Source organism: Triplophysa rosa, linkage group LG5, assembly GCF_024868665.1.
Source record: "Triplophysa rosa linkage group LG5, Trosa_1v2, whole genome shotgun sequence".
In the NCBI taxonomy this organism is placed as follows: Eukaryota; Metazoa; Chordata; class Actinopteri; order Cypriniformes; family Nemacheilidae; genus Triplophysa; species Triplophysa rosa.
Window position 1 is genome coordinate 25,407,646 of NC_079894.1, and position 25,476 is coordinate 25,433,121.

At 37.7% G+C, this 25,476-nt stretch overlaps 1 protein-coding gene across 6 annotated transcripts in view; it reads left to right on the forward strand.

Annotated features, from left to right (window-relative positions):
- Positions 1–25,476, forward strand: part of eps15l1b (epidermal growth factor receptor pathway substrate 15-like 1b) — a 46,659-nt gene that overhangs the window by 18,557 nt on the left and 2,626 nt on the right. The window contains exons 21-23 of one of the 6 annotated variants that reach the window (XM_057333392.1): positions 9,134–9,216; positions 19,665–19,758; positions 23,340–23,494. In XM_057333392.1, coding sequence (XP_057189375.1) covers positions 9,134–9,216; positions 19,665–19,758; positions 23,340–23,494 — 332 coding nt within the window. Of the gene's footprint in view, positions 1–9,133; positions 9,217–19,664; positions 19,759–23,339; positions 23,495–25,316; positions 25,334–25,476 lie in introns of those variants that run through there. The other 5 variants (XM_057333393.1, XM_057333395.1, XM_057333397.1 and 2 more) reach the window with 5 other exon arrangements.

Genomic DNA, 25,476 nt, shown 5'->3' on the forward strand with positions numbered 1-25,476 from the left:
TATATATATATATATACATGATACAGATTACATACTGTATATATGTAAATATATCATTTATATTTTTTTATTAGAACACTGTAATAATGTAATGAAAACTAAAGAAATGATAATTTACCAAAATTATAAAATAATTTAAAAAACTGTTGAGCTTGAGACTGTGTATGAATGCTATAATAAACGTCACATTTAAAGAAATCTTGGCAACCTCACCCGTTCACTGCGCCATACAGAAATATATCTGAATAAGAAATATGCAGAACAAATTTGTTTAAATCAAGGACAGATACACGTTTCATACTTTTATTTTTAATAGGTAGCGGTCAGCAATTTATATCTGCAGCACCTCAACATTTCCTGTGGGGTGGTTCTATTAATAGTGCTTTTACGTACACGTTTAGCTTCAGGTTTTCCAAAAATACTCCTGCTAGAACAGGGAACGCTTTGTGGCTAAACCCAACGGAAAAGTCAGAATGTCAGTGCAGCTGGAACCCAGACAACTCTCTCTCTCGTTCGTGTTTCTTTCTCACACCACGTCTGCTGTACAAGGTAAGCAGGTAAGTTGCTTTTGCGCATCCCGTCAGAGGAAGCGGGGTTCATTTATGAGAAATGCACAGACCGATGCGCTCCTTAAATAAGGCTCTTTACGGGAACACAAGCGTGTGTGTTGAGAACTGTTAGTGGTCTGACACTTACAGCAGCGGACTGGAGGAAAACTCGCACACGTTTGACTAGCTCAGCTTTCCTACTGTCACAGCAAACACACTGTAGTTTCTCTCTTTTTTTTTTACCATATTCATAAAGTCACAATTTAGCCATTCCTGCTATGAATTATTTCAATTCTGAAACCTTTAAAAAGAATGTGCTTTGTTGTATTTTAAGGACGTATTTTTATAAGATTAGACCCTCGGTCAAGATGATTAATTATTTATATGTGATTAAATAATTATCTTATTTACACAAAGGCAACAAAAATGACCAGGATGTCTGTCAGGATGTAAATAAAGACTCCCATGAGCATGTCAGTTAATTGTGGCAGGTTGAAGTGTGATAAAACAGAAAATCTAGCGCTAGTTTGTTTCCCACCAGACTGTTATTAAGAATCAGACATTTATTAGTAGGGGATATTACAAAAGACTATCAAAATGGACATTATGGACATGGGAGAATTTTGTCATTTTAGACATCATTGCATAGAACCGGAGACATACAAAGTAGTGGAATTATTGTAAAAGACAACTAATGTGATCTTTTAAACTTCAATATATAATTTGGTATACTGAGATACGTGTAGATTGAAACTGTGCTGCAGGAACCAGCCGAATGTACATGAGCGCAAACAGAGAACGCTGTCATTATCTCATCAGAAACATGCTTCACACCGCAGATGGAAAACAAACTGAAAGTCATGGAAACACTCGCCTCACGGAGGCCACACGCTGAAAATAGCACCTGTGTTCAATACACAGTGACTGAGTTCAAATGTTTGGATTCGTTATTATAAGTGTTGTGTTAGGAGATGTTTCCATACCATCATTTGCTTGTTTGTGCTCTCAATTTCAATTTAGGTGTGCTTTATTGGCATGACAAAGTGTACATTCGTATTGCCAAAGCATTTGCAGCTGAGCTGCGTACAAATAGTGCAATATGTAAACAAACGAAGAGAAAGATGATAATAGTAATAAAATAAAAAAAGTGTGATGTATGTAGTGCACTTCAAGTGGTTTATAATATAATATATGTAAAAACAGAAATAGAGTATAGTTTAGACAAGATTTACAAAAGCAAAATATACATGTAAGTAGCAGAATAAAGGGATATAATAATATAATGTTATGTAGATATATTGGAAACATCAGGTCAGGGAAGATTGTGACAGGCAGACACATATTGTGCAGCTAACACACAGCAGTCCTTGTGTTCTCAGTTTAGACACGCCACTTTCTCATCCTTTGACAGACTTTCAAACGTCTGGTGTATGGACTTGATTTTTCCATAGAACACTGTCTGTATGTCCGTGTATTTTGTGCATTCTGTTAGGAAGTGGAGTTCCGTCCCAGTGTTGTTGAGATCACAGTGTGGACACAGTCTCTGGTCCTGTGGCAGCCATGTTTGTCTGTGTCTAACCGTCTCTATGGTGAGTTTATGTCCACTGAGTCGGTATCTTGTCAACGTGGCTCTTAGTTTTTCATCGGTCACTGTGTACAGACTGGATTCTCTCTTTAGGGCCAAATAACATTGCATTTGACTTTGTTGTTTTGTTTGGGTTTCCCAGTGATTGATATAGTTTTGTTTCATTTGTGTTGTGATTGTGTTGAGTGTGATTTTGTCAGTATTGTTGTGGTTGAGAGCATCAGTAGATGTTAGGACTGAAACATCATGACTGAAGCTCTGGACCAGCTGACAGAGAGGATTCATTTCTTTGCTCATCTCGTGGTGTTTCAGGGCTTTAGAATGATATGAGTGACTGCCCTGCATGCATTGTTTGCTGTGTGCCGGTGCATTTGTAAGAGATTTTTACAGAGTTCTGTATGCAGGCTCTCAATTGGATGTTTTTCCCATTTAGTAAAATCTTGATTTGGATTTGTCAGCAGACCCCACACCTCACTGCCATAGAGAGCAATCGCTTCAATTACTGATTCTAATATTTTCAGCCAAATTCTACATGGGATTTCTATAGGACATTGACGTTTGATGCTTTATCTCTCAGTTCATTCTGATTTTTTTTAGTGTAGGCGATGTTTATGATACACCTGCTGATGAGAACGCAGTACATTCTGCTGTTCAGAATGTACATTTTCCTTTATTTTACAGACATTTCCGTTAATGCTAAAATGTAATTTAATTCAGTGCCAAATGTAAAATACAGGTGAAACAACTGTAAAAAATGAATACGGAAAATTCCTTTTAATTCCTATTAATACAGTATATTGTGCCCTGTTTTTATGGATTTTTTTAGTGTAGGCGATGTTCATGATGCACCTGCTGATGAGAACGATTCTGCATGACGCATTTAAAAAAAGAATAGACTTTAACTAAAACATATCTAAAAAGCATATCATACATGTTAACGCACAGCTTTATTGTAGGCTAAATAAAGTGAATTCATTATTACTGCAAAAGCTGCATATCAAGCAGAGCAAGTCTGACTATTGCGTTAAAGGAATTAACATACTGTACTAGAGAAAATAAAGTGCGGGACCTGATTGATGTTAAGGGTTATTCAAAGATGTTAAGACACAATGATCTTACTCTGACTGAAACATTCAAAGTGTGCACATCAGAATGTATGTGTCTCTTAAACATAATTATGTCTCAAGTGAATGCTTGGTGAAATGCCGGGGGAAATATTTGATCCGTCCAGGTCTTAAGGCCTTAACTCTCGATGTAAATCAAATAAATAAAATAAAATAAACATAAATAAAAAAGATAGACTTTACCTATAGATAGGGGTTTTTGAGTTGGTTTGTGCCAAATTTGCTGGAATTGGATGCAGTAATTTTTTACATAAAATTCACTTGAAAAAAGGATTTTCATAAAAATCTTTATTCCACTAATCAAAACATAGTAATATCAATGGCCACTACAAGGATTTAGTACCAAGGCCATGGTAAATTAGATCCTGGCTCAGCTCATCAGTGATAGGGTGAGAGCAGTTCAAAATTATTGGCTGTGGAAAGCAGCGGGAGGGGCTCATTATACAACAGACAAAACGCCGTAAAAGACGCGCTCTGTGCAACCAAAACGGCGTTTTTTACGCCGTCATATGGCCAGACAGCGGCGCAAATGGCGGCGCTTTTCGGGGCGCCTTAAAACGCCGTTAAATACATGGCTTTTCGCACGGTTTTTACCGCGTTTGGATGTAAACGCGTTGCGTAATTCTGAACCATTTTGCTTTTTTCTTCCTGCATGCATAATAAAATTCTAATTTATTTATATAGCGCTTTTCGCAATGTGCATTGTTCAAAAGCAGCTTTACAGAAGAAAATCTATAAAAAAAAAAAAAAACAGAAAAACACTTAAGGTAAAACACAGTGCATGGTGTTTGTAGAACAAGCAAGGTCGTTCTAATTAAACTATGTTAACAGAATTTAGCGAACCTTAATCTAATAACATAATATATTATTTTATTTTATTAATTTACCTATAATAAAGGTAACATAAATAGGTAAGAGAACAAGAGTTAGAAGAGTAATTTATTCGTAACAGAAAACAGTATTTACCTATAATGCAGTTTTGCATAAATCAGAAACTCCACCCAAACTGAAACTGAGATATCATCCCATATAAATTAAATTATATGAGAGAATGTGGCGTCATACGTCTAAATGCAGATTAAAGGTTGAAAATTACTTTAATCAAAATAATCATTACAAAAATAAAAAAAATGAATAAGCTTGATTGCTTAGCAACCTTAAACTGTATTATTTATCTGCCCCATGCCGTGGAGGAGCGCGTTTCTCCGCAGCTGGCCTCAACAGACTGAAAACGGACATTCACCCAAGCATTTAGATATGATCGATTTTACTCGACAAAGCATATGAAACGAAGATAAATAATGACCACGACTCACTCCAGTATGCATGTTCTCCATTTTACATTTTGCACTGAATTAAATTACATTTTAGCATTAACGGAAATGCCCGTAAAATAAAGGAAAATGTACTGGTAATTTTCTGCCAGTACTCCATCTGTTTTAACAGGATTTTTTTACAGTGTATGTAATTACGTTTAATTAGGTCTACTATTCGGAGCAATGGGATCAGTAGGCTTAACCACCATCTTTGTGCAAACCAACTTTTTAAAATTGTTTTTTCCTGTAAGTAGCATGCCCGCATCCCGACTCATTTTGCCATGTTCTCGTCAGGCTAGGCTGCATGAGTGGGTTGCCGGGCCTGAATCCCGCACTTAATTCTATGTGCTGAATAATATATTTTTCCATTTCATTGTAAGTTTCTTTGCAGTTCCACGCACGATAGCGTCAGTCTCTTCACGGAGGTAAATGGCAAGGCGTTTGGCATTGACTTGGGCTGTGTTATATTTTAGTTAATAAGTTCATGCTTGTTACATTACAATCATTGCGCAACATTATTGCGTCTCCTTATAGTCAGTCAATTTTTGTAATATGGAAACTAAAATCAAATGGGCTACTGATAAGAGACATGCATAGACTAAAAGGCCCCTGTAAGTCGCTTTGGATAAAAGTGTCTGCTAAATGCATAAATGTAAAATCTATTACTGTTCGTTCGTCCTGTTTATAACACGAAAGTCCACTGATGTGTGAGTTCAGCAGCAAAAATCAAGTGCAGATACGGTTTATAAAATATCTCTCATTCCAGACTTTCTTTTCATACTGACCACGCATTAAGTACTGAAATATAAATCTAAAAACGACCAAGCGATACAGATAAACAGAACAAGACCAACTACGTAAATATTGACTAATGGTTCAAGCGGGTTTCGAACCGGTGTTTGATGCTGTCAGCGATTGCGAGTCAATCACGCTAACCAGCAGACTACCACTCACAGTACTCAGCTGCTGCTTAAAGGGAATGCAGTTTACTTTTTACTCTGGCTGACCTCGCTTATACTAGGAGTGATTTCTGGTGTTGGGAATTAGCTAATACAATATTTCAACCGATTGCTTTTTTTCTTTTCACGTATAGGCAATACGCGCTATATGTAATACGCAGGATACATTACAATGGGATTGGTTGACCTTTATACAATTGCTGACCACGTTGTGTAACTTTACATTTCCAAAGAGAAGAAGTCGCTTCTTTGGAAAGCAAGCAACGGTTTGTTTAATGTTAGCAAAGGTAACACTTCGCACATAATAAAATCCTGTAAAATGATCAGTGGTAAATTGCTCTGGTCTGGCTCAGTTCATCAGTGATTGGGTGAGAACAGTTCAAATTTACTGGCTGCGGAAATCAGCGGGAGGGGCTCATTATACATCACACAAAACGCCGTAAATAACGCGCGCTCTGTGCAACCAAAACGTTTTTACGCCGTCATATGGCAAGACAGCGGCGCAAAAGGCGGCGTTAAATACGGCATTATGGACGACTTTTCGTGGGTTTTTTACGGCGTTTGGAATCACGACGCCGTATTTTGTGGCGCAAATTCTGTTTAAAACGCAGTCAAAAACGGCATTCGGATATAAACGCGTTTAATCTATGGCGTAATTCTGACACCATCGGCTTGCCATAGAGAAACAGATAAGCAGCGCAACTGAAGTCTATTTGAATTATAAACAGAGAGCGTCTTTGCAATAACTAATCACATATTTAAAAACTACAATATCTAATTTCTCGCTAGAAATGCAATAAGTAGTTGTTGAAAGTGAAAATAAAACTTACATTTATACAAAACTATGCTCCAACGGGCGTTTCGGCCGCCATTTTATTTTTTCGAGCTAGCGTCTGTTGTGAATTTCACGCGTGAATGAAGCGAGTAAACTCAAAACGTTCAAGTGTCCAACTACGCGCGAATAGCGCGATTCATTCGCGCAAGTCGCGTTTGGTCTGAACACGAGCGTTTATTAAACTACAGAATGGTTTTCCCAGGTTACTACTCACACAGATGCCTCTATAGTTGTTGGGGTCAAATTTATCTCAGTTTTTAAAGATTGGTATTATCAAGCCTTGATTCGGGGAAGTGACCTACACTCATAATCACATGAAATCATTTTAAAATGGCCCGTTGGAATTTTATGTTTGTATGTTTTATGATTTCGTTTAAAATCCCATCAGGTCCAGATGCTTTTTTTGCCTTAAGGTTTTTGATTTTGTCTTCAAGTTCTTTTTCAGTTATTGGGAAGTCTAATGGGTTTTGATTATCTTTGATTGCTAATTGTAGTTGTTCTAATTGTTTGATTTTGCTCACAGTTTGTGTCTGTCTGTACTTTATTAAACAATGTTTGGAAATGACTTTCCCATATTTCTCCATTTTGAATTGCCAGTTCTTCATGATCAGTTTTTTTCAGATTGTTACAATTATCCCAGAATTGATTTGTATTGACTGACTTGTGGATTATTGTCAGCTGTTTTGGGGTGTAAAGCAGTGTTAATTTCGTTAACGAAAACTATGACGAAAAGTATTCGTTAACGACATGTTTTCACTGACGAAAACGAGACGATAACTAAATAAAAATGAATGCATTATAACGAAAACTGTAATAAAATATACTGACATTTTCGTCAACTAATAAAAACGAGACGAAAATATTCTTGTCCCACCTGGCGGACATCAGTTTGCGCGCATGTGCTGCTTATCTCATATAAACGGCAGAGAGAAGTCTCTGGGAGAAGGGGAAGCACAGACATGTATTCTGTGTCTCCACGCGGTTTACAAAGCGTCATATTTTCCTTCACGATCGCCGGTAAAACGCCGCAAACTTGAAGCGCGACTGCAGGCGAGTCACCCCGAAACACATTACGAAGGCAAGCTCAAAGGTTTTTATATGCCTATGTTAACTTAACACGAGCTGCTGCATAACGTGAAATGCAACATAGAGTCAGCCAAAAGAAACCAGCGCTGTCCTCTACTGATTATAGAAGTGATGAAGTGAGTCAAACTGTACATTCCAACCAAATATGTAACATGTTTGCATGACTAAAGAAATGTAATACAATTTATATAATATGTCTTTTTGAAAGCTATTCTCATTCATTGCTGTTCAAGCAAAGACAGTGCGCTCTTTCTTCAAAGAGGCATGCCATGAGCCAATAGCCTTTGAGTGTGAGCCCGTCAGAGGTTTCATTGGTTGAATGAACTGAATGAAACGCCCTACTTAACGAGTCAATTGAGTCAAATGGAATTGAACGAACTGGAACATGTCTTATGGTCTAATATTCTGGTTCCAACAATGCAATCTAGTTACTGAACTTTTCTGAAAATAAAGGTAATGACCTGGTTTAATTTATTCTAAGGTGAAGTAAATTATGTCAAAACAGTTGAATCTTTGTATGGAACATTTAATTACACCAAGTAAATGATTTAAACCATTTAGATTTTAGTAGACTAAATATAATGTATATTTATTCGACTAAAATGTTTTTCATATTTCGTCGACTAAAACTAGACTAAAACTAAAATGATGGGGTTGACTAAAATGTGACTAAAACTAAATTGCATTTTCGTCAAAAGACTATGACTAAAACTAAATCAAAATTTGCTGTCAAAATATACACTGGTGTAAAGGGCTTTTTTGGTTCTGGTGTATGTTTGTATTGTTTTATGTTTCACAGTAAAGAAGTCGAATCTCTGCATTATTTGGATCTCTGTGTTTCTGGTTTGACATGTTCTCAGTCTTTTGCGAAAGGTTTGACAGTCATGATCGAACCAGTTTTTGTCATTTTTGGATATCTGATTTTTCCTTTTTGTTTTTAATTTTGATTGTTTTGCTGATTTTTCAAATATGAAATTTATATCTTTTACGGCAAGATTGACACCTTCTTTAGTGTGATCATAGGTGTTATTTAGAAAAGAGTAATTTGTAGAGTATATTGACTGATGTCAGATAGCGGGTTAGTTCTCTAACAGTGAATATCTGAGAGATGAAGGATCTATGTCTGTTATATGTAATCAACTGTTATTCAAAGAGCTAGTGAAACACAGTAACTTACCGTGTGACAATGTACAGACCCAGACTTCCACTGAGCTGCAGGAGATTTTCGTTCTTATGCACAATACGAAATGCTCTATCTCTCTCTCTCTATCTGCTCTCTCTTTCGTCTCTTTTCTTTCCTTTCGTCTCTCATCTCTTCTTCTGCTGTCATCAGTTCCTGTTCATCGGTCTCTTCTCTCTCTCTCCTCTCCTCATTGTTCGATCATCTCTCTCTCTATCATCTGCATCGTCTTCGTTATTCTTCATCTCTAGCATACTACGTACGGTCGTCCGGCTCATCTCGTTCTTCATATCTAGTTCTACTTCTCTTCTCAGCTTTGATCTAAAGTTACTTTATTGGCTTGATTGTGTGTAGTAACAAAGTTTCTGAAACATTTACACAAAACTCGACAAGAAATATACATCACAATAACAACAAGGTGGTATAAAAATAAGGTGCTGGGTGAAGAGTAAAAAGAAAAATAATACAATATTTAATCTTTTTCTCTCTCTCATGAACAGATCCATTCGCTGCATCAGACCCATTCAGCAGCAACACGTTCAGAGGGAAAGGCGGCTTTGCAGACTTTTCTCACATGTCAAAGGTGTGTGAGGGCACAAACGTCTGACATTTTTTTAATAGTTTTACTGAAGTACTAAAAGAATTGTGTATTTCAGTGGTGTTACTGACATCTTAACTTTTTAAACGTTTAAAACAGAAGCTGCATCCGAAATCGCATACTGTGACTGTACGTACTGAATTTAAATAAGTACCTACTTATCGACCGTTAAAACATTACAATCTATGGCCACGTACACACTGCATCGGTTGTCACTTCACCTTTTAGTGCTTTATCCTGTTCTGTACACACACACACATCACTAATTTTCGGGAGTGACAACCGTTTTCTACTACCGAATTAACTCCCGAAAAATGCAGGTAGTGACAACCGCATTTACAGAAATTTCACGCAGTGTGTACGGAACCGAACTGGACAAGTAGTTGTTAATGACGTATCTAAACATGCATTAGAGATGCGTGTGCCTATTCTGTATGCACAGTCCAAGAAAGTCATATGAAAAGATGTACAAGTGTTTACTATTTCAAGTTGAATGGGGCTAGTTGCTAAAACCGCTAGCCCTGCGGTAGAGTGCCAGTGTTGCCAGATATTTTAGTTGAAAAATGCGGTTGTCACTCCCGAAACTTTGCAGCGTGTACGTAGCCTATTTAGTGTGAGTAGTATGAATACAACATTTACAACAAATAGCATCCGCCATGTTTTATTGTCATGTAACCCGTATGCTCTTTGACCTATGGCGTATTAACAACAACCTGTACCTAGGCATTGATAAAAACTAGGGCTGTCAACGTTAACGCGTTAACGCATGCGATTAATTTTTTCAAATTAACGCGTGAGAAAATATTTATCGCAATTAACGCAGCATCCGTTTGTTTTGACATCCTTTGTCTAGCGTTACATTATGTAATCACGCTCTTATTCGTGTACAGGCTTTTAAACCACTTAAGCGCGATTTGAAACAGTTGCTTTGACGGGTTCAATGAAGATAGACAGCTTCTATATGGGAAGCCGATGGTATCAGAATTACGCCATAGATTAAACGCGTTTATATCCGAACGCCATTTTTGACGGCGTTTTAAACAGTATTTGCGCCGCAAAATACAGCGTCGCGATTCCAAACGCCGTAAAAAACGCGCGAAAAGTCGTCCATAACGCCGTATTTAACGGCGTTCTAAGGCACTTGAAAAGCGCCGCTTTTTGCGCCGCTGTCTTGCCATATGACGCGCGTAAAAAACGCCGTTTTGGTTGCACAGAGCGCGCGTTATTTACGGCATTTTGTGTGTTGTATAATGAGCCCCTCCCGCTGATTTCCGCAGCCAGTAAATTCGAACTGTTCTCACCCAATCACTGATGAACTGAGCCAGACCAGAGCAATTGACCACTGATCATTTTACAGGATTTTATTTTGTGCGCAGTGTTACCTTTGCTAATATTAAACAAACCATTGCTTGCTTTCCGAGGAAGCGACTTCTTCTCTTTGGAAATGTATAGTTACACAACGAGGTCAGCAATTGTATAAAGGCCAACCGATCCCATAGTAATGTATCCTGCGTATTACATATAGCGCGTATGGCCTACGTGAAAAGCAAAAAAGCAATCGGTTGAAATACTGTATTAGCTAATTTCCAACACCAGAAATCACTCCTGGTATAAACGAGGTCAGCCACAGTAAACTGCATTCCCTTTAAGCAGAGGCTAAGTACTGTGAGTGGTGGTCTGCTGGTTAGCGAGATTGACTCGCAATCTAAGACAGCATTAAACGCCGGTTTGAGACTCGCTTGATCCATTAGTCAATATTTACGTAGTTGGTCTTGTTCTGTTTATCTGTATCGCTTGGTCGTTTTTAGATTTATATTTTAGTACTTAATGCGTATTCCGTATGAAAAGAAAGTCTGGAATGAGAGATCTTTTTTTTATAAACCGTATCTGCACCTGATTTTTGCTGCTGAGCTCACACATCAGTGGACTTTCGTGCTATAAACAGGACGAACGAACAGTAATAGATTTTACATTTACGCATTTAGCAGACACTTTTATCCAAAGCGACTTACAGGGACCTTTTAGTCTATGCATGTCTCTTATCAGTAGCCCATGTGATTTTCGTTTCCATATTACAAAAATTGATTGACTATAAGGAGACGCAATAATGTTGCGCAATGATTGTAATGTAACAAGCATGAACTTATTAACTCAAATATAACACAGCCCAAGTCAATGCCAAATGCCTTGCCATTTACCTCCGTGAAGAGACTGACGCTATCGTGCGTGGAACTGCAAAGAAACTTACAATGAAATGGAAAAAAATATTATTCAGCACATAGAAATAAGTGCGGGATTCAGGCCCGGCAACCCACTCATGCAGCCTAGCCTGGCGAGAACATGGCAAAATGAGTCGGGATGCGGGCATGCTACTTACAAGCTACAGGAAAAAAACATTTTAAAAAGTTGGTTTGCAGAAAGATGGTGGTTATAAGCCTACTGATCCCATTGCTCCGAATAGTAGGCCTAATTAAACGTAATTACATACACTGTAAAAAAATCCTGTTAAAACAGATGAAGTACTGGCAGAAAATTACCAGTACATTTTCTTTTATTTTACGGACATTTCCGTTAATGCTAAAATGTAATGTAATTCAGTGCAAAATGTAAAATGGAGAACATGCATACTGGAGTGAGTCGTGGTCATTATTTATCTTTGTTTCATATGCTTTGTCGAGTAAAATCGATCATATCTAAATGCTTGGGTGAACGTCCGTTTTCAGTCTGTTGAGGCCGGCTGCGGAGAAACGCGGTCCTCCACGGCATGGGGCAGATAAATAGTACAGTTTAAGGTTGCTAAGCAATCAAGCTTATTATTATTTTTTTAATTTTTGAAATGATTATTTTGATTAAAGTAATTTTCAACCTTTAATCTGCATTTAGACGTATGACGCCGCATTCTCTCATATAATTTAATTTATATGGGATGATATCTCAGTTTCGGTTTGGGTGGAGTTTCTGACTTGTGCAAAACTGCATTATAAGTAAATACTGTTTTCTGTTACGAATAAATTACTCTTCTAACTCTTGTTCTCTTACCTATTTATGTTACCTTTATTATAGGTAATAAATTAATAACATAAAATAATATATTATGTTATTAGATTAAGGTTCGGTAAAAACCGTTAACATAGCTTAATTAGAACGACCTTGCTTGTTCTACAAACACTGTGGTTTACCTTAAGTGTTTTTCTGTTTGTTTGTTTTTTAATAGATTTTCTTCTGTAAAGCTGCTTTTGAACAATGCACATTGCGAAAAGCGCTATATAAATAAATTAGAATTTTATTATGCAAGCAGGAAGAAAAAAGCAAAATGGTTTAGAATTACGTAACGCGTTTACATCCAAACGCCGTAAAAAACGTGCGAAAAGCCGTCCATAACGCCATATTTAACGGCGTTTTAAGGCGCCCCGAAAGCGCCGTCTTTTGCGCCGCTGTCTGGCCATATGACGCGCGTAAAAAACGCCGTTTTGGTTGCACAGAGCGCACGTCTTTTACGGCGTTTTGTCTGTTGTATAATGAGCCCCTCCCACTGATTTACACTGCCAATAAGTTTGAACTGCTCTCACCCAATCACTGATGAGCTGAGCCAGGATCTAATTCACCATGGCCTTGGTACTAAATCCTTGTAGTGGCCATTGATATTACTATGTTTTGATTAGTGGAATGATGTTTCAGTCAGAGTAAGATCATTGTTGTGACTTAACATCTTTGAATAACCCTTAACATCAATCAGGTCCCGCACTTTATTTTCTCTAGTACAGTATGTTAATTCCTTTAATGCAATAGGCAGACTCGCTCTGCTTGATATGCAGCTTTTGCAGTAATAATGAATGCACTTTATTTAGCCTACAATAAAGCTGTGCATTAACATCTATGATATGCTTTTTAATTATGTTTTTTAAAAGTCTATTCTTTTTTTAAATGCGTCATGCAGAATCGTTATCATCAGCAGGTGCATCAAACATCGCCTACACTAAAAAAATCTGTAAAAACAAGGCACAATATACTGTATTAATATGAAGGAATTTTCCGTATTCATTTTTTACAGTTGTTTCACTTGTATTTTACATTTTGCACTGAATTAAATTACATTTTAGCATTAACGGTAATGTCTGTAAAATAAAGGAAAATGTACTGGTAATTTTCTGCCAGTACTTTATTTGTTTTAACAGGATGTTTTACAGTGTATGTACAGTGGCAAGAAAAGTATGTGAACCATTTGGAATTTTGATTAAGCTACTTTGACTGATAAAAACCCCTCAAACTTTTGGAGTTTGCTCTGCACAAGAACACGCTTATGTGAGCCATGCCTCACCAAAAAGAGCTTGCAGAGGATCTACGATCAAGAATGGTTGATTTACATAAAGCTAGCAAGAGTTTCAAAGTTATTTCACTTTAGAAAATTCACCAGTCTACAGTTTGGCAAACAATCTACAAATGGAGACACTTTAGGACTGTTGCTACTCTACCAAGAAGTGGGCGCCCAGTCAAAATAACACCAAGAGCACAACGAAGTCTCATCAGAGATAAAGAAACAACCCCGAATGACAGCCAAAGATTTGAAGGCATCATTGGAACTTGCTAACATCTCTGTTCATGAGTCTACAATACGTAAAACACTGAACAAGCAGGGTATCCACGGCAGGACACCACGAAGGAATCCACTGCTTACTAAAAAGAACATTGCTTCACGCCTGAAGTTTGCAAAAGAGCACATTGACACTCCACAGCAGTATGGACAAAATGTTTTGTGGACTGATGAAGCTAAGATTGAACTATTTGGAAAAAACACACAGCACTACATCTGGCGTAGAAAGGGCACGGCATATCATCATGAAAACATCATCCCAACTGTAAAGTATGGTGGAGGAAACATCATGATTTGGGCCTGCTTTGCTGCATCAGGGCCTGGCCAGCTTGGAATCATTGAGGGGAAGATGAATTCCCAAGTATATCAGACAATTCTTCAGGATAATGTGAGAATGTCTGTACGTCAGTTGAAACTTTGTAGAAGGTGGGTGATGCAACATGACCACGACACAAAACACAGGAGCAAGTCCACAACAGAATGGCTTCAGAAAAACTAAATCCGCCTTTTGGAGTGGCCAAGTCAGAGCCCAGACCTCAACCCAATAGAGATGCTATGGATTGACTTGAAGAGGGCCGTACACATGAGACGTCCAAAGAATATGACCGAGCTAAAGCAGTTCTGCCAGGAAGAATGGGCTAAAATTCCTCCTCAAGGATGTGCAGGTCTGATCCACAGCTACAGGAAGCGCCTGTTGAGGTTATTGCTGCCAAGGGGGGTCAACCAGTTATTAATTCTGAGGGTTCACTTTTTCTACTGCCATTTTGAATGTTGAATGAGTGTGTTCAATAAAGACATGAAAGATGTCTATTTTTAGACACGTTTGTCAATACCCTTGACTTGGATGAAGATCAGATCACATTTTATGACAAATTTGTTCAGAAAACAATGAAATTCCAAAAGGTTCACATACTTTTTCTTGCCACTGTACATACACTGTACAAAAATCCCGTTAAAACAGATAAAGTCCTGGCAGAAAATTACCAGTACATTTTCCTTTATTTTACAGACATTTCCGTTAATGCTAAAATGTAATTTAATTCAGTGCAAAATGTAAAATACAAGTGAAACAACTGTATAAAATGAATACGGAAAATTCCTTCATATTAATACAGTATATTGTGCCTTGTTTTTACAGATTTTTTTAGTGTAGGCGATGTTTGATGCACCTGCTGATGATAACGATTCTGCATGACGCATTTAAAAAAAGAATAGACTTTTAAAAAACATAATTAAAAAGCATATCATACATGTTAATGCACAGCTTTATTGTAGGCTAAATAAAGTGCATTCATTATTACTGCAAAAGCTGCATATCAAGCAGAGCGAGTCTGCCTATTGCATTAAAGGAATTAACTGTACTAGAGAAAATAAAGTGCGGGACCTGATTGATGTTAAGGGTTATTCAAAGATGTTAAGTCACAACAATGATCTTACTCTGACTGAAACATCCAAAAGTGCGCACATCAGAATGTATGTGTCTCGCAAACATAATTATTGTCTCAAGTGAATGCTTGGTGAAATGCCGGGGGAAATATTTGATCCGTCCAGGTCTTAAGGCCTTAACTCTCGATGTCAATCAAATAAATAAAATAAAATAAGCATAAATAAAAAAACATAGACTTTACCTATAGATAGGGGTTTTTGAGTTGGTGTGTGCCAAATTTGCTGGAATTGGCTGCAGTGATTTTTTACATAAAATTCACTTGAAAAAATGATTTTCATAAACATCTTCATTCCACTAATCAAAACATAGTAATATCAATGGCCACTACAAGGATTTAGTAGCAGGCCATGGTGAATTAGATCCTGGCTCAGCTCATCAGTGATTGGGTGAGAGCAGTTCAAACTTATCGGCAGTGGAAATCAGTGGGAGGGGCTCATTATACAACAGACAAAACGCCGTAAAAGACGCGCGCTCTGTGCAACCAAAACGGCGTTTTTTACGCGCGTCATATGGCCAGACAGCGGCGCAAAATACGGCGCTTTCAAGTGCCTTAGAACGCCGTTAAATACGGCGTTATGGACGACTTTTCGCGCGTTTTTTACGGCGTTTGGATGTAAACGCGTTACGTAATTCTGAACCATTTTGCTTTTTTCTTCCTGCTTGCATAATAAAATTCTAATTTATTTATATAGCGCTTTTCGCAATGTGCATTGTTCAAAAGCAGCTTTACAGAAGAAAATCTATTAAAAAACAAACAAACAGAAAAACACTTAAGATAAAACACAGTGCATGGTGTTTGTAGAACAAGCAAGGTCGTTCTAATTAAGCTATGTTAACGGAATTTACCGAACCTTAATCTAATAACATAATATATTATTTTATGTTATTAATTTATTACCTATAATAAAGGTAACATAAATAGGTAAGAGAACAAGAGTTAGAAGAGTAATTTATTCGTAACAGAAAACAGTATTTACTTATAATGCAGTTTTGCACAAGTCAGAAACTCCACCCAAACTGAAACTGAGATATCATCCCATATAAGTTAAATTATATGAGAGAATGCGGCGTCATACGTCTAAATGCCGATTAAAGGTTGAAAATTACTTTAATCAAAATAATCATTTCAAAAATTAAAAAAATAATAATAAGCTTGATTGCTTAGCAACCTTAAACTGTACTATTTATCTGCCCCATGCCGTGGAGGACCGCGTTTCTCCGCAGCCGGCCTCAACAGACTGAAAACGGACGTTCACCCAAGCATTTAGATATGATCGATTTTACTCGACAAAGCATATGAAACAAAGATAAATAATGACCACGACTCACTCCAGTATGCATGTTCTCCATTTTACATTTTGCACTGAATTACATTACATTTTAGCATTAACGGAAATGTCCGTAAAATAAAAGAAAATGTACTGGTAATTTTCTGCCAGTACTTCATCTGTTTTAACAGGATTTTTTTACAGTGTATGTAATTACGTTTAATTAGGCCTACTATTCGGAGCAATGGGATCAGTAGGCTTATAACCACCATCTTTGTGCAAACCAACTTTTTAAAATGTTTTTTTCCTGTAGCTTGTAAGTAGCATGCCCGCATCCCGACTCATTTTGCCATGTTCTCGCCAGGCTAGGCTGCATGAGTGGGTTGCCGGGCCTGAATCCCGCACTTATTTCTATGTGCTGAATAATATTTTTTTCCATTTCATTGTAAGTTTCTTTGCAGTTCCACGCACGATAGCGTCAGTCTCTTCACGGAGGTAAATGGCAAGGCATTTGGCATTGACTTGGGCTGTGTTATATTTTAGTTAATAAGTTCATGCTTGTTACATTACAATCATTGCGCAACATTATTGCGTCTCCTTATAGTCAATCAATTTTTGTAATATGGAAACGAAAATCACATGGGCTACTGATAAGAGACATGCATAGACTAAAAGGCCCCTGTATGTCGCTTTGGATAAAAGTGTCTGCTAAATGCGTAAATGTAAAATCTATTACTGTTCGTTCGTCCTGTTTATAACACGAAAGTCCACTGATGTGTGAGCTCAGCAGCAAAAATCAAGTGCAGATACGGTTTATAAAAAGATCTCTCATTCCAGACTTTCTTTTCATACTGAATACGCATTAAGTACTAAAATATAAATCTAAAAACGACCAAGCGATACAGATAAACAGAACAAGACCAACTACGTAAAAATTGACTAATGGATCAAGCGGGTCTCGAACCGGCGTTTAATGCTGTCATAGATTGCGAGTCAATCTCGCTAACCAGCACACCACCACTCACAGTACTTAGCCTCTGCTTAAAGGGAATGCAGTTTACTGTGGCTGACCTCGTTTATACCAGGAGTGATTTCTGGTGTTGGAAATTAGCTAATACAGTATTTCAACCGATTGCGTTTTTGCTTTTCACGTAGGCCATACGCGCTATATGTAATACGCAGGATACATTACTATGGGATCGGTTGGCCTTTATACAATTGCTGAGATCGTTGTGTAACTATACATTTCCAAAGAGAAGAAGTCGCTTCCTCGGAAAGCAAGCAATGGTTTGTTTAATATTAGCAAAGGTAACATTGCGCACAAAATAAAATCCTGTAAAATGATCAGTGGTAAATTGCTCTGGTCTGGCTCAGTTCATCAGTGATTGGGTGAGAACAGTTCGAATTTACTGGCTGCGGAAATCAGCAGGAGGGGCTCATTATACAACACACAAAACGCCGTAAATAATTTTTTACGCGCGTCATATGGCAAGACAGCGGCGCAAAAAGCGGCGCTTTTCAAGTGCCTTAGAACGCCGTTAAATACGGCGTTATGGACGACTTTTCGCGCGTTTTTTACGGCGTTTGGAATCGCGACGCCGTATTTTGCGGCGCAAATACTGTTTAAAACGCCGTCAAAAACGGCGTTCGGATATAAACGCGTTTAATCTATGGCGTAATTCTGACACCATCGGCTTGCCATACTTCTAAACTGTGGGACGAAACGCAACGCGAGGTCCAGTCTGGTGTAAACAGTCATGGGCTGAAGGCTGCGTCGGTGCATCCGTGTCAAGTTCTCTTTCGTGCTTGAATGGATAAAACCACACAAGATTATGTCAGAAAGCCCGTTTTGTCTAGCATTTTCTTAAGCACAGACTTCAAAGTGTAAAATAAAATCTTAAATGAATGCAAAGTGTTGTGAAAATGGGAGTGCGGTGACGGTCAGATCTGCGTACTGAGACAGCTCTTAAAGGGGCCGCGCTCTTAAACGTGCTGCTCTGACTCCTGTCACTAATGTTAATCAAAGAACAAAATAAAAGAAATAATCAATGTGATTTTGTAGCTTTAGTGAGAATTCTTCTGCATTTAATTTATAATTTAGCATTAATAAAGACTGTAAAGTGTCCTTCAATTCCTGTATGTTTCCTACATGAGCTCTCAATTATACTGTTGAATGGCTATAATTCATGTTAAAATAATCAATTTAATAGAGACATCAGTTACAGTACTAATATCAAAATGCTAGCTTTCATAAAATGATGCTGTTAAAGAAATATGTTGTTTCTACATCAATTTGAAGATTAAATGTGAAATTATTAAAATGTAAAAGTATATTTTAAAATATAATAGTTATGTGCGATTAATCGTGATTAATCACAGAAAAAATGTGTGATTAATCCGATTAATTTTTTTAATCGATTGACAGCACTAATAAAAACATAATTTAGTCACGAGAAATTAATTTATCGGTTCTTACGTTTGAAAACGGACATCCGTCTTCAAATTTTCCACTATTCTTTTTTTAAATTATGTTTGAAATTTGACCATTGCTCAGCTCCCTTGGCTTCATGGGATAGAGAAGTGTCCACTCACAAATCTCAGCGGATGCAGTAGACCATCCAGGTATTTCTCGACCACCGTTTTTGGCATACTGAGGTTTTGACATACTATTCGTGATTCATATTTATTTTCGCCCACTATATAGTATGGAATTAGATGATTTCGGATGCTCTGGCCGTTTCTCAATATGCGTTCTTCAGCGGTCTTGTGTCCTCGTGTTCTCGCTCTACGTCATCAATAACCATCAAAGTCCGGTTCCAATACTCAAGAACACAAGAACAGAGACGCATGCAAGTACCCGGATGTGTTCTCGATATCAAGGATGCATCGAATGCAGCCCTGCGCACCTACGGAATCCGCTTGAAGTCCCAGAAGTCACTGCGGCGCGTCCATCCAAGTTCGTTCTTCCAAGGCTGCCTCGCAAGACCGGTCTCCATGAGAACACAAGTCCTTTCTTTGCGTTCTTGGAATTGAGAAAAGGCCTCTGTTTGTGTCTTGGAAAGCTTACTGTTGAATATTTCACTTGTAGTGTGTTGATGTAGTTTTCTGATGTGTGTTTTATCACAAGGGCTCAAGCTTGGAGCCGATAGGTCGAAAGCCGACGTACCCTCTGCCACCTCCAAAAAAACCCGGACCACAGAGACCAGCGCCACCCCCTTACGGTGAGTAACACCCATGCGAGCATGAGTGTGTGTGTGTGTGTGTGTTTATGATGTAGTGTCTCATGTTAACACATATGAAGTTAAAGTCTCGTGGCTGTATTTTGGAAACATCGTGTCATTTAACATTTTTCACAATATAGTGTCTGTTCCCCATAGACTATAAACGTGATTTTTCATTTTCATTCCAGCAAAAAAGTGTAATATTTACCGCACCGTTTAGCTCGTAATTAAGTCTTAGTTCTAAACATTTTCACTTCTCTACCGCATTACCCAACTGCACATCACACATTTCACAACGTGCCAACGCACACAATATTATAATCTGATAATAGAAAGTGATAACACTTCCCTATTTTAGAGATATCGAAACGCTTCAGTGTGTTGTGAGAAAAAGCTGTTAGAGGAAAGATAAGCGTCTTCTGATCGAGTCAGTGCTGCTTACGCCGTCAACCCTTTCATGACTTACTAATTAAAAATAATAAGAAGAAAAAATAGTCACGTCTTTCCAAATCCGTGTAATTTTCTTCCTCGATTCAGTTTCTCAATTTGTTTATTTATGTTTAATGGAATAGAAGTCAAACGGGTTTGAAGTGATGTGAGGGCGTGTGATTGCAGACAATAAGTTTCTTAAAACAGGATAAACAACAGCCGATAATAACCGTTCTATTGGTCTTCACATCTATATATATATATATATATATATATATTTATGCCCTGAAGTATTGAAGTGTGTATATAAGGGAGTATTTCTCAGAAGAGAGGCTCTTGTTTATATGTGTGTGCACACGCAAGCTTGTGTTCGCGTGTGATCGTCTCTGTTTGTGTGAAAGTCTGTTTGTGTTTTCTCACATGTGCCTATGTGTACACACGGCCTTATATCTTTATCACACAGCACTCAAACCTGTTGACCTGCAGTCACATCCAGAATGACGTCTCTGCGTGTCCACCTTCCTGAATCACAAAAGTTGTGTGTGTGTGTGTGTGCGTGCGTGCGTGTGTTTGAGTCTAAACTGTGATTCAGTGTTTCCTCCGGTGTTATCTGTGGTGTGGAGGTTACACCAGAGACGGGCACTTGTGGCTGAGTGGATTAAACCTCCAGAACCAGAGTAAATATCTCAGCATGAAGTCTTGTCATCCTGCTGACGTGTCATTTCATGACCATAAGCTCAGAAAATGACAGTTTTGCTGGTGGATTCACCTAATCATTGGAGCATCTTCTTTTAAAGATTCCAGTGATGCAAACGTTGGTAAATTTACACAACTCAGACGAAACAGCAGGGGTTAAAAGTAACGTCTGGAGGGCATATTTGTTTTGAATATTTGTTTTTAATGCCCCTCAGTTTCAAAATATGAGGTGTATGGTGGGAGAAAATTCATCTTGTTTGGCAAACCACAGCATACCAGGGAATATTGAATATAGAAATGCTAAAATCTTAAGGCTAAAATACACTACAAGACTTTTGCTCAGATTTTGCCCAGATTTTCACTCTGGACTTTTTGCAGAAAGTCTGTGCCAGTCTGCAGATTTGATCAGTTAGTATGTTTCTATCTGAAACTTTCAAAAAGTCTGCAATTGTATGTCTAGTTTAAAACAAATCTGTTCAGATTTTAAAAGTCTTGTAGTGTATTCCAGCCATTACAGGCCACGGCGAAATGATTAAATAGAGAATTATTCAGTTGGATCATTTATTATAGTTTTGTTGATTCTCTTTTGTTTTCGACTACAACAGTAATATCCCCGGCTCTTACCTTGAACAGTTTAGCTCATGTGTTTTGTCATTCTTTTGCCAAGAATCTATACATCCTAAGCTTCACTTCAAACACAACAACGTGCATACAACATTTTTAAAGCAGCTTTAATAATATATTTAAATAAAAGTCAAATGTGTTTGTTTTTCCATGTTGGACATCACTTTTGATCTGCCACCTGAACTCGGAAACACTTGTCAGTTTGTTTCCAGAGTGGCGCTCTGGGCTCAGTTTGTCTAAAGTCACCTTTAATGTGTTTACATTGGGCATTCAGAAGTCTATCCCAATAGTTCACCTTTATCATTAGATGTTTACACTACTAATTCATGTGCGTGTGTATGTGTGTGGTGCAGGGCATTGTTTAGTGTTGTTTGTGCTGTGTTTATGACTATAACAGGCGGTACGAGGGCATGGGTGGGGCGCTGCTGGTTTCACTACTCCTAACTCTGACTTCAGAAAAAACACACTCTTCCTCTCGATGGCACAAGAAGGTCGTGCAGTAGTGAGAGAGAGAGAGTTCCTCTAAAGTTTGCGGTTCACACCCTTGAAGTGAATACTAGAGTTCCCACGGGTGGCTAAATGTGTTCATGCCAAGTTGCAGCTGTCACTTAAATACAGAAAGTTTTAATGCTCTCTGACCCGTTCACAACCTTTCATCTCAAACTCTGTGTCTTTGCACCCTCAATAATCCACATTGATTTTCACTGTAAAAAAATTCAGACCTCAATTTAAAATGAGGTGCAACCAGGGTCAGAAATTCACTTTTGCATTAGGGAGCAGAAATTGCCCCTTGGAAGTGATCTCCAGTGGCATTTTTATAATTACCTTATTAAACGTTAATGCATTGTCTTTTATGCCAAATACTTAAATTTAATCAGTTTCTTCAGCCAATAAGAATAATGACGTAGTGTAGACAGTAAAATATTAACGACAGAAGTCATCTGTAAACTGCATCTGGCTTATTACAAAGACTGTTTAATGCTGCTCAAATGTGCCATAACTGTTTACAAAACAATTGGATAATGTTTTAGGATATAATTTAACGTTCATATAGTACATCATAGCTCAAGGTCAGGCAAGTGATTCAAATGTTTACCTCTTTTTCAGGCGTTTCAGGTTGGTCTAATAGTAGTTATCAGGTACATGAATTAAATCATATAAAATAACACTTTACCATCTCTGATTGGTTATAACACTGTAAATCTCTAAAGCATGATCAGATCTGAACGCTGTAATGACAATTTATTCATTTTCAATTTTTGTTTCATATTCCAGCATAACCGTAACAATTATAAATCATTTGGTTTTATTAAGGAGGGGCCTTTTTGCCCCTTTAACCCAAATTTTGGGGGAATCTTTGTTCTTCTTGGTGGCATTTTTGCCACAAGCCCCTGTTAATTTCTGACCCTGGATGCAAAAAGTCACTAAAGCGCTTCAGGTTTAAGAGGTTTGAGTTGTTTTTTTTACAATGTTCTCACTTGTTTTAAGTTCCTAAAATGGTTCTAAAATGCGCTTCATTTTCTTCTAAAAATGATTTTCTCGAGATTCACCCTTTTATAATATATGTTTCACCTGCTCAGATCAGAAACTGATCTGAAAGTTACAGCAACTTAAAATAATCAGGTTCAATGAGGTTCACTTGCTTTCAACTAAATTCTGCCTGATTTAAAACCACTTTTTCTTTTAACAACAATATTATTATTTTTTATTTACTATTTTCCGTAATAAAAATAACTGATTACTAATAACCTTTTAATTGTCAATTTGCTGAATCTGAAATGTTCTGTTTGACGTTTCTGTTGTCATCTTTGCTTTCTTCACCACTATTTCAGGAAAGACTTCAGCTGTTACGGGTCCAGTCGCTCATAGTCGACCGTTTGGTGGTCCGACCACTCAAAACACGCATGCGGGCCGAGGATCCATGTCCTCGTCCACATCGGTTGGGTCTACGGTTAACCCGTCTTCAGCGCTTAAAGACTTTAGATCTGTAAGTCCAGTATCGATTCGTCTCTGCGTCCATGTGCCGCTAGTTTCTCTTATCGCAGTGTCGTAGTTTTAACTCCGGCTCATTCTGCTTGTAGCTGTAGTTGCATCCGCTGCTGGCGGTTATTAGCTTTAGCTGTTTTAGTTTGGCTTTCGCTCTCTCCCGGTCACGTTGTCTTCTTGATGTGTTTTAAGACACGGCAACGTTTCCTCTGCAGTTTTCTCCATCGTCTATAGCATGTCAAGGCTCATGTCAGAATCACGCTTTGCTTTGCTAACATTAAAGTGATCGTTCACAGCCTCATGTCATTACAAACACATAAGTATGACTTTTATCAGATGGTAAAGGAGTTGCAGTAAAAAGTTCATTCGACTCGTGCACTATATTGTACATCTTCTCCGTCGTAGTTCTCAGAATCATCTCATCAGTCTTGTCTCAACGTGTCACATTTGATGTAAATGACATTTGAGAGCTACTGTTGAGATTGTTTTTGGGAACACATTTTGGTCATTTCGAATGCCATTTTGTCTCTGTTTAATGTAAATGGCTGGGTGGTTTGTTTGTTCACCATGTTTTTTTTTTGGTTTAGCTAAACTAGTTCAGAAACCAGTAGCTTTATAAACACTGATGGCTCTAGTTAGATTTATTGAGTCCTCTAGATCATTTATAATTAGACTTAATAATAAGAGCTTTGACCTTATTCAGTTGAATTAAATGCATTTTTATGAAAATAAAACAACCAGAAATATGCAGTTCATGATTTCTGGCTTTAGCGTAGAAAAAATGTGTGCAGATTTGATTTAAATCTAGCTTCGTGTGCTAATTCACTTAATTTTTAAGAAATATAACTTCTGACCGCTTGGGATTCTCCACATCCAACAAAAATGTATAATAACTAAAAGCTTTAGTTTCTGAGGTTTTAAAATATGAAATCTGGGTAATATGTGTAAAGTTATGACAATATGAATACATTTAAATGTCCAGCCGTGTGACATGTTGAACTCCATCTTAAAACTACTTAAAACAATATTTGACTTATTTTTACTTCTTTTTTGTATTTTACTTGATCTAATATTAGTTTGTGATTTTGCATCAGGCGTATTTGTCACACATCGGGGTCATCTTAAAATAAACCAGTGAAAGCAAAAACTACCCGTGTAACATGCTTCGTCTCTTCAGAAAACTAACCAAACGAAACGGATGAAGTTGAAATATAGAGAGACATTTCGAAACACACATCAGTTTTAACTCAGGCACGTGTCCCTGTCGTGAGCAATATTACGACTCGCTTGATTTCAATTAGTGATCTTTTTAATCAGAAAAATCTATGTACATTAAACACGTCCAGCACAAAAACACAAGGTCTTGGATTTAAGTTGCTGAAGTGACTTGAACAGCCTGCTAATATGACCTCAGAATGACACTTTGGTCTAGAAAAGTGAGAAGCATTTACCAAAGCTCTTCCTGTTTTTTGACATGAAGTGGAAAGTAACTTTCACCACAGTGCCACGGTTACATGACATTAATAAATGCTTTTTAAATTCATACAACGCATCGATTTCATGGTATTTTCTAGAACTCCGTCACAAACAGTATGACATTCGGGGTTTGCACATATTCATCGTTGAACCTTATAAGACCAAATAAAAATCTAAATTAAATGCTTATATTTATATAAACGTAGTCGGTGTCTAACAGTTTGAGCGTGTTATTTGTCAGCATTTGCATGAGTGTGCCGTGTGGTGTGGCTGCAGTTTTGCATGAACTGTGTGCTGTGTATGAGATGCTGTCTTTAGTCTTGTGCTGTAATTTTTGTTTCTCTCAGGGTCAGAACACATGACGGTAAGGTAAAACAAAGGTCTGAAGACCACATCTGAGCACTCTGCATGTGTTTGTGTTAAACCGTATCACACCTGCTCCACCCTCCCGGCGTGCACACCGATCCCTTTCACAAATCACTCTGAGAAATCAAACGAAATATTGAC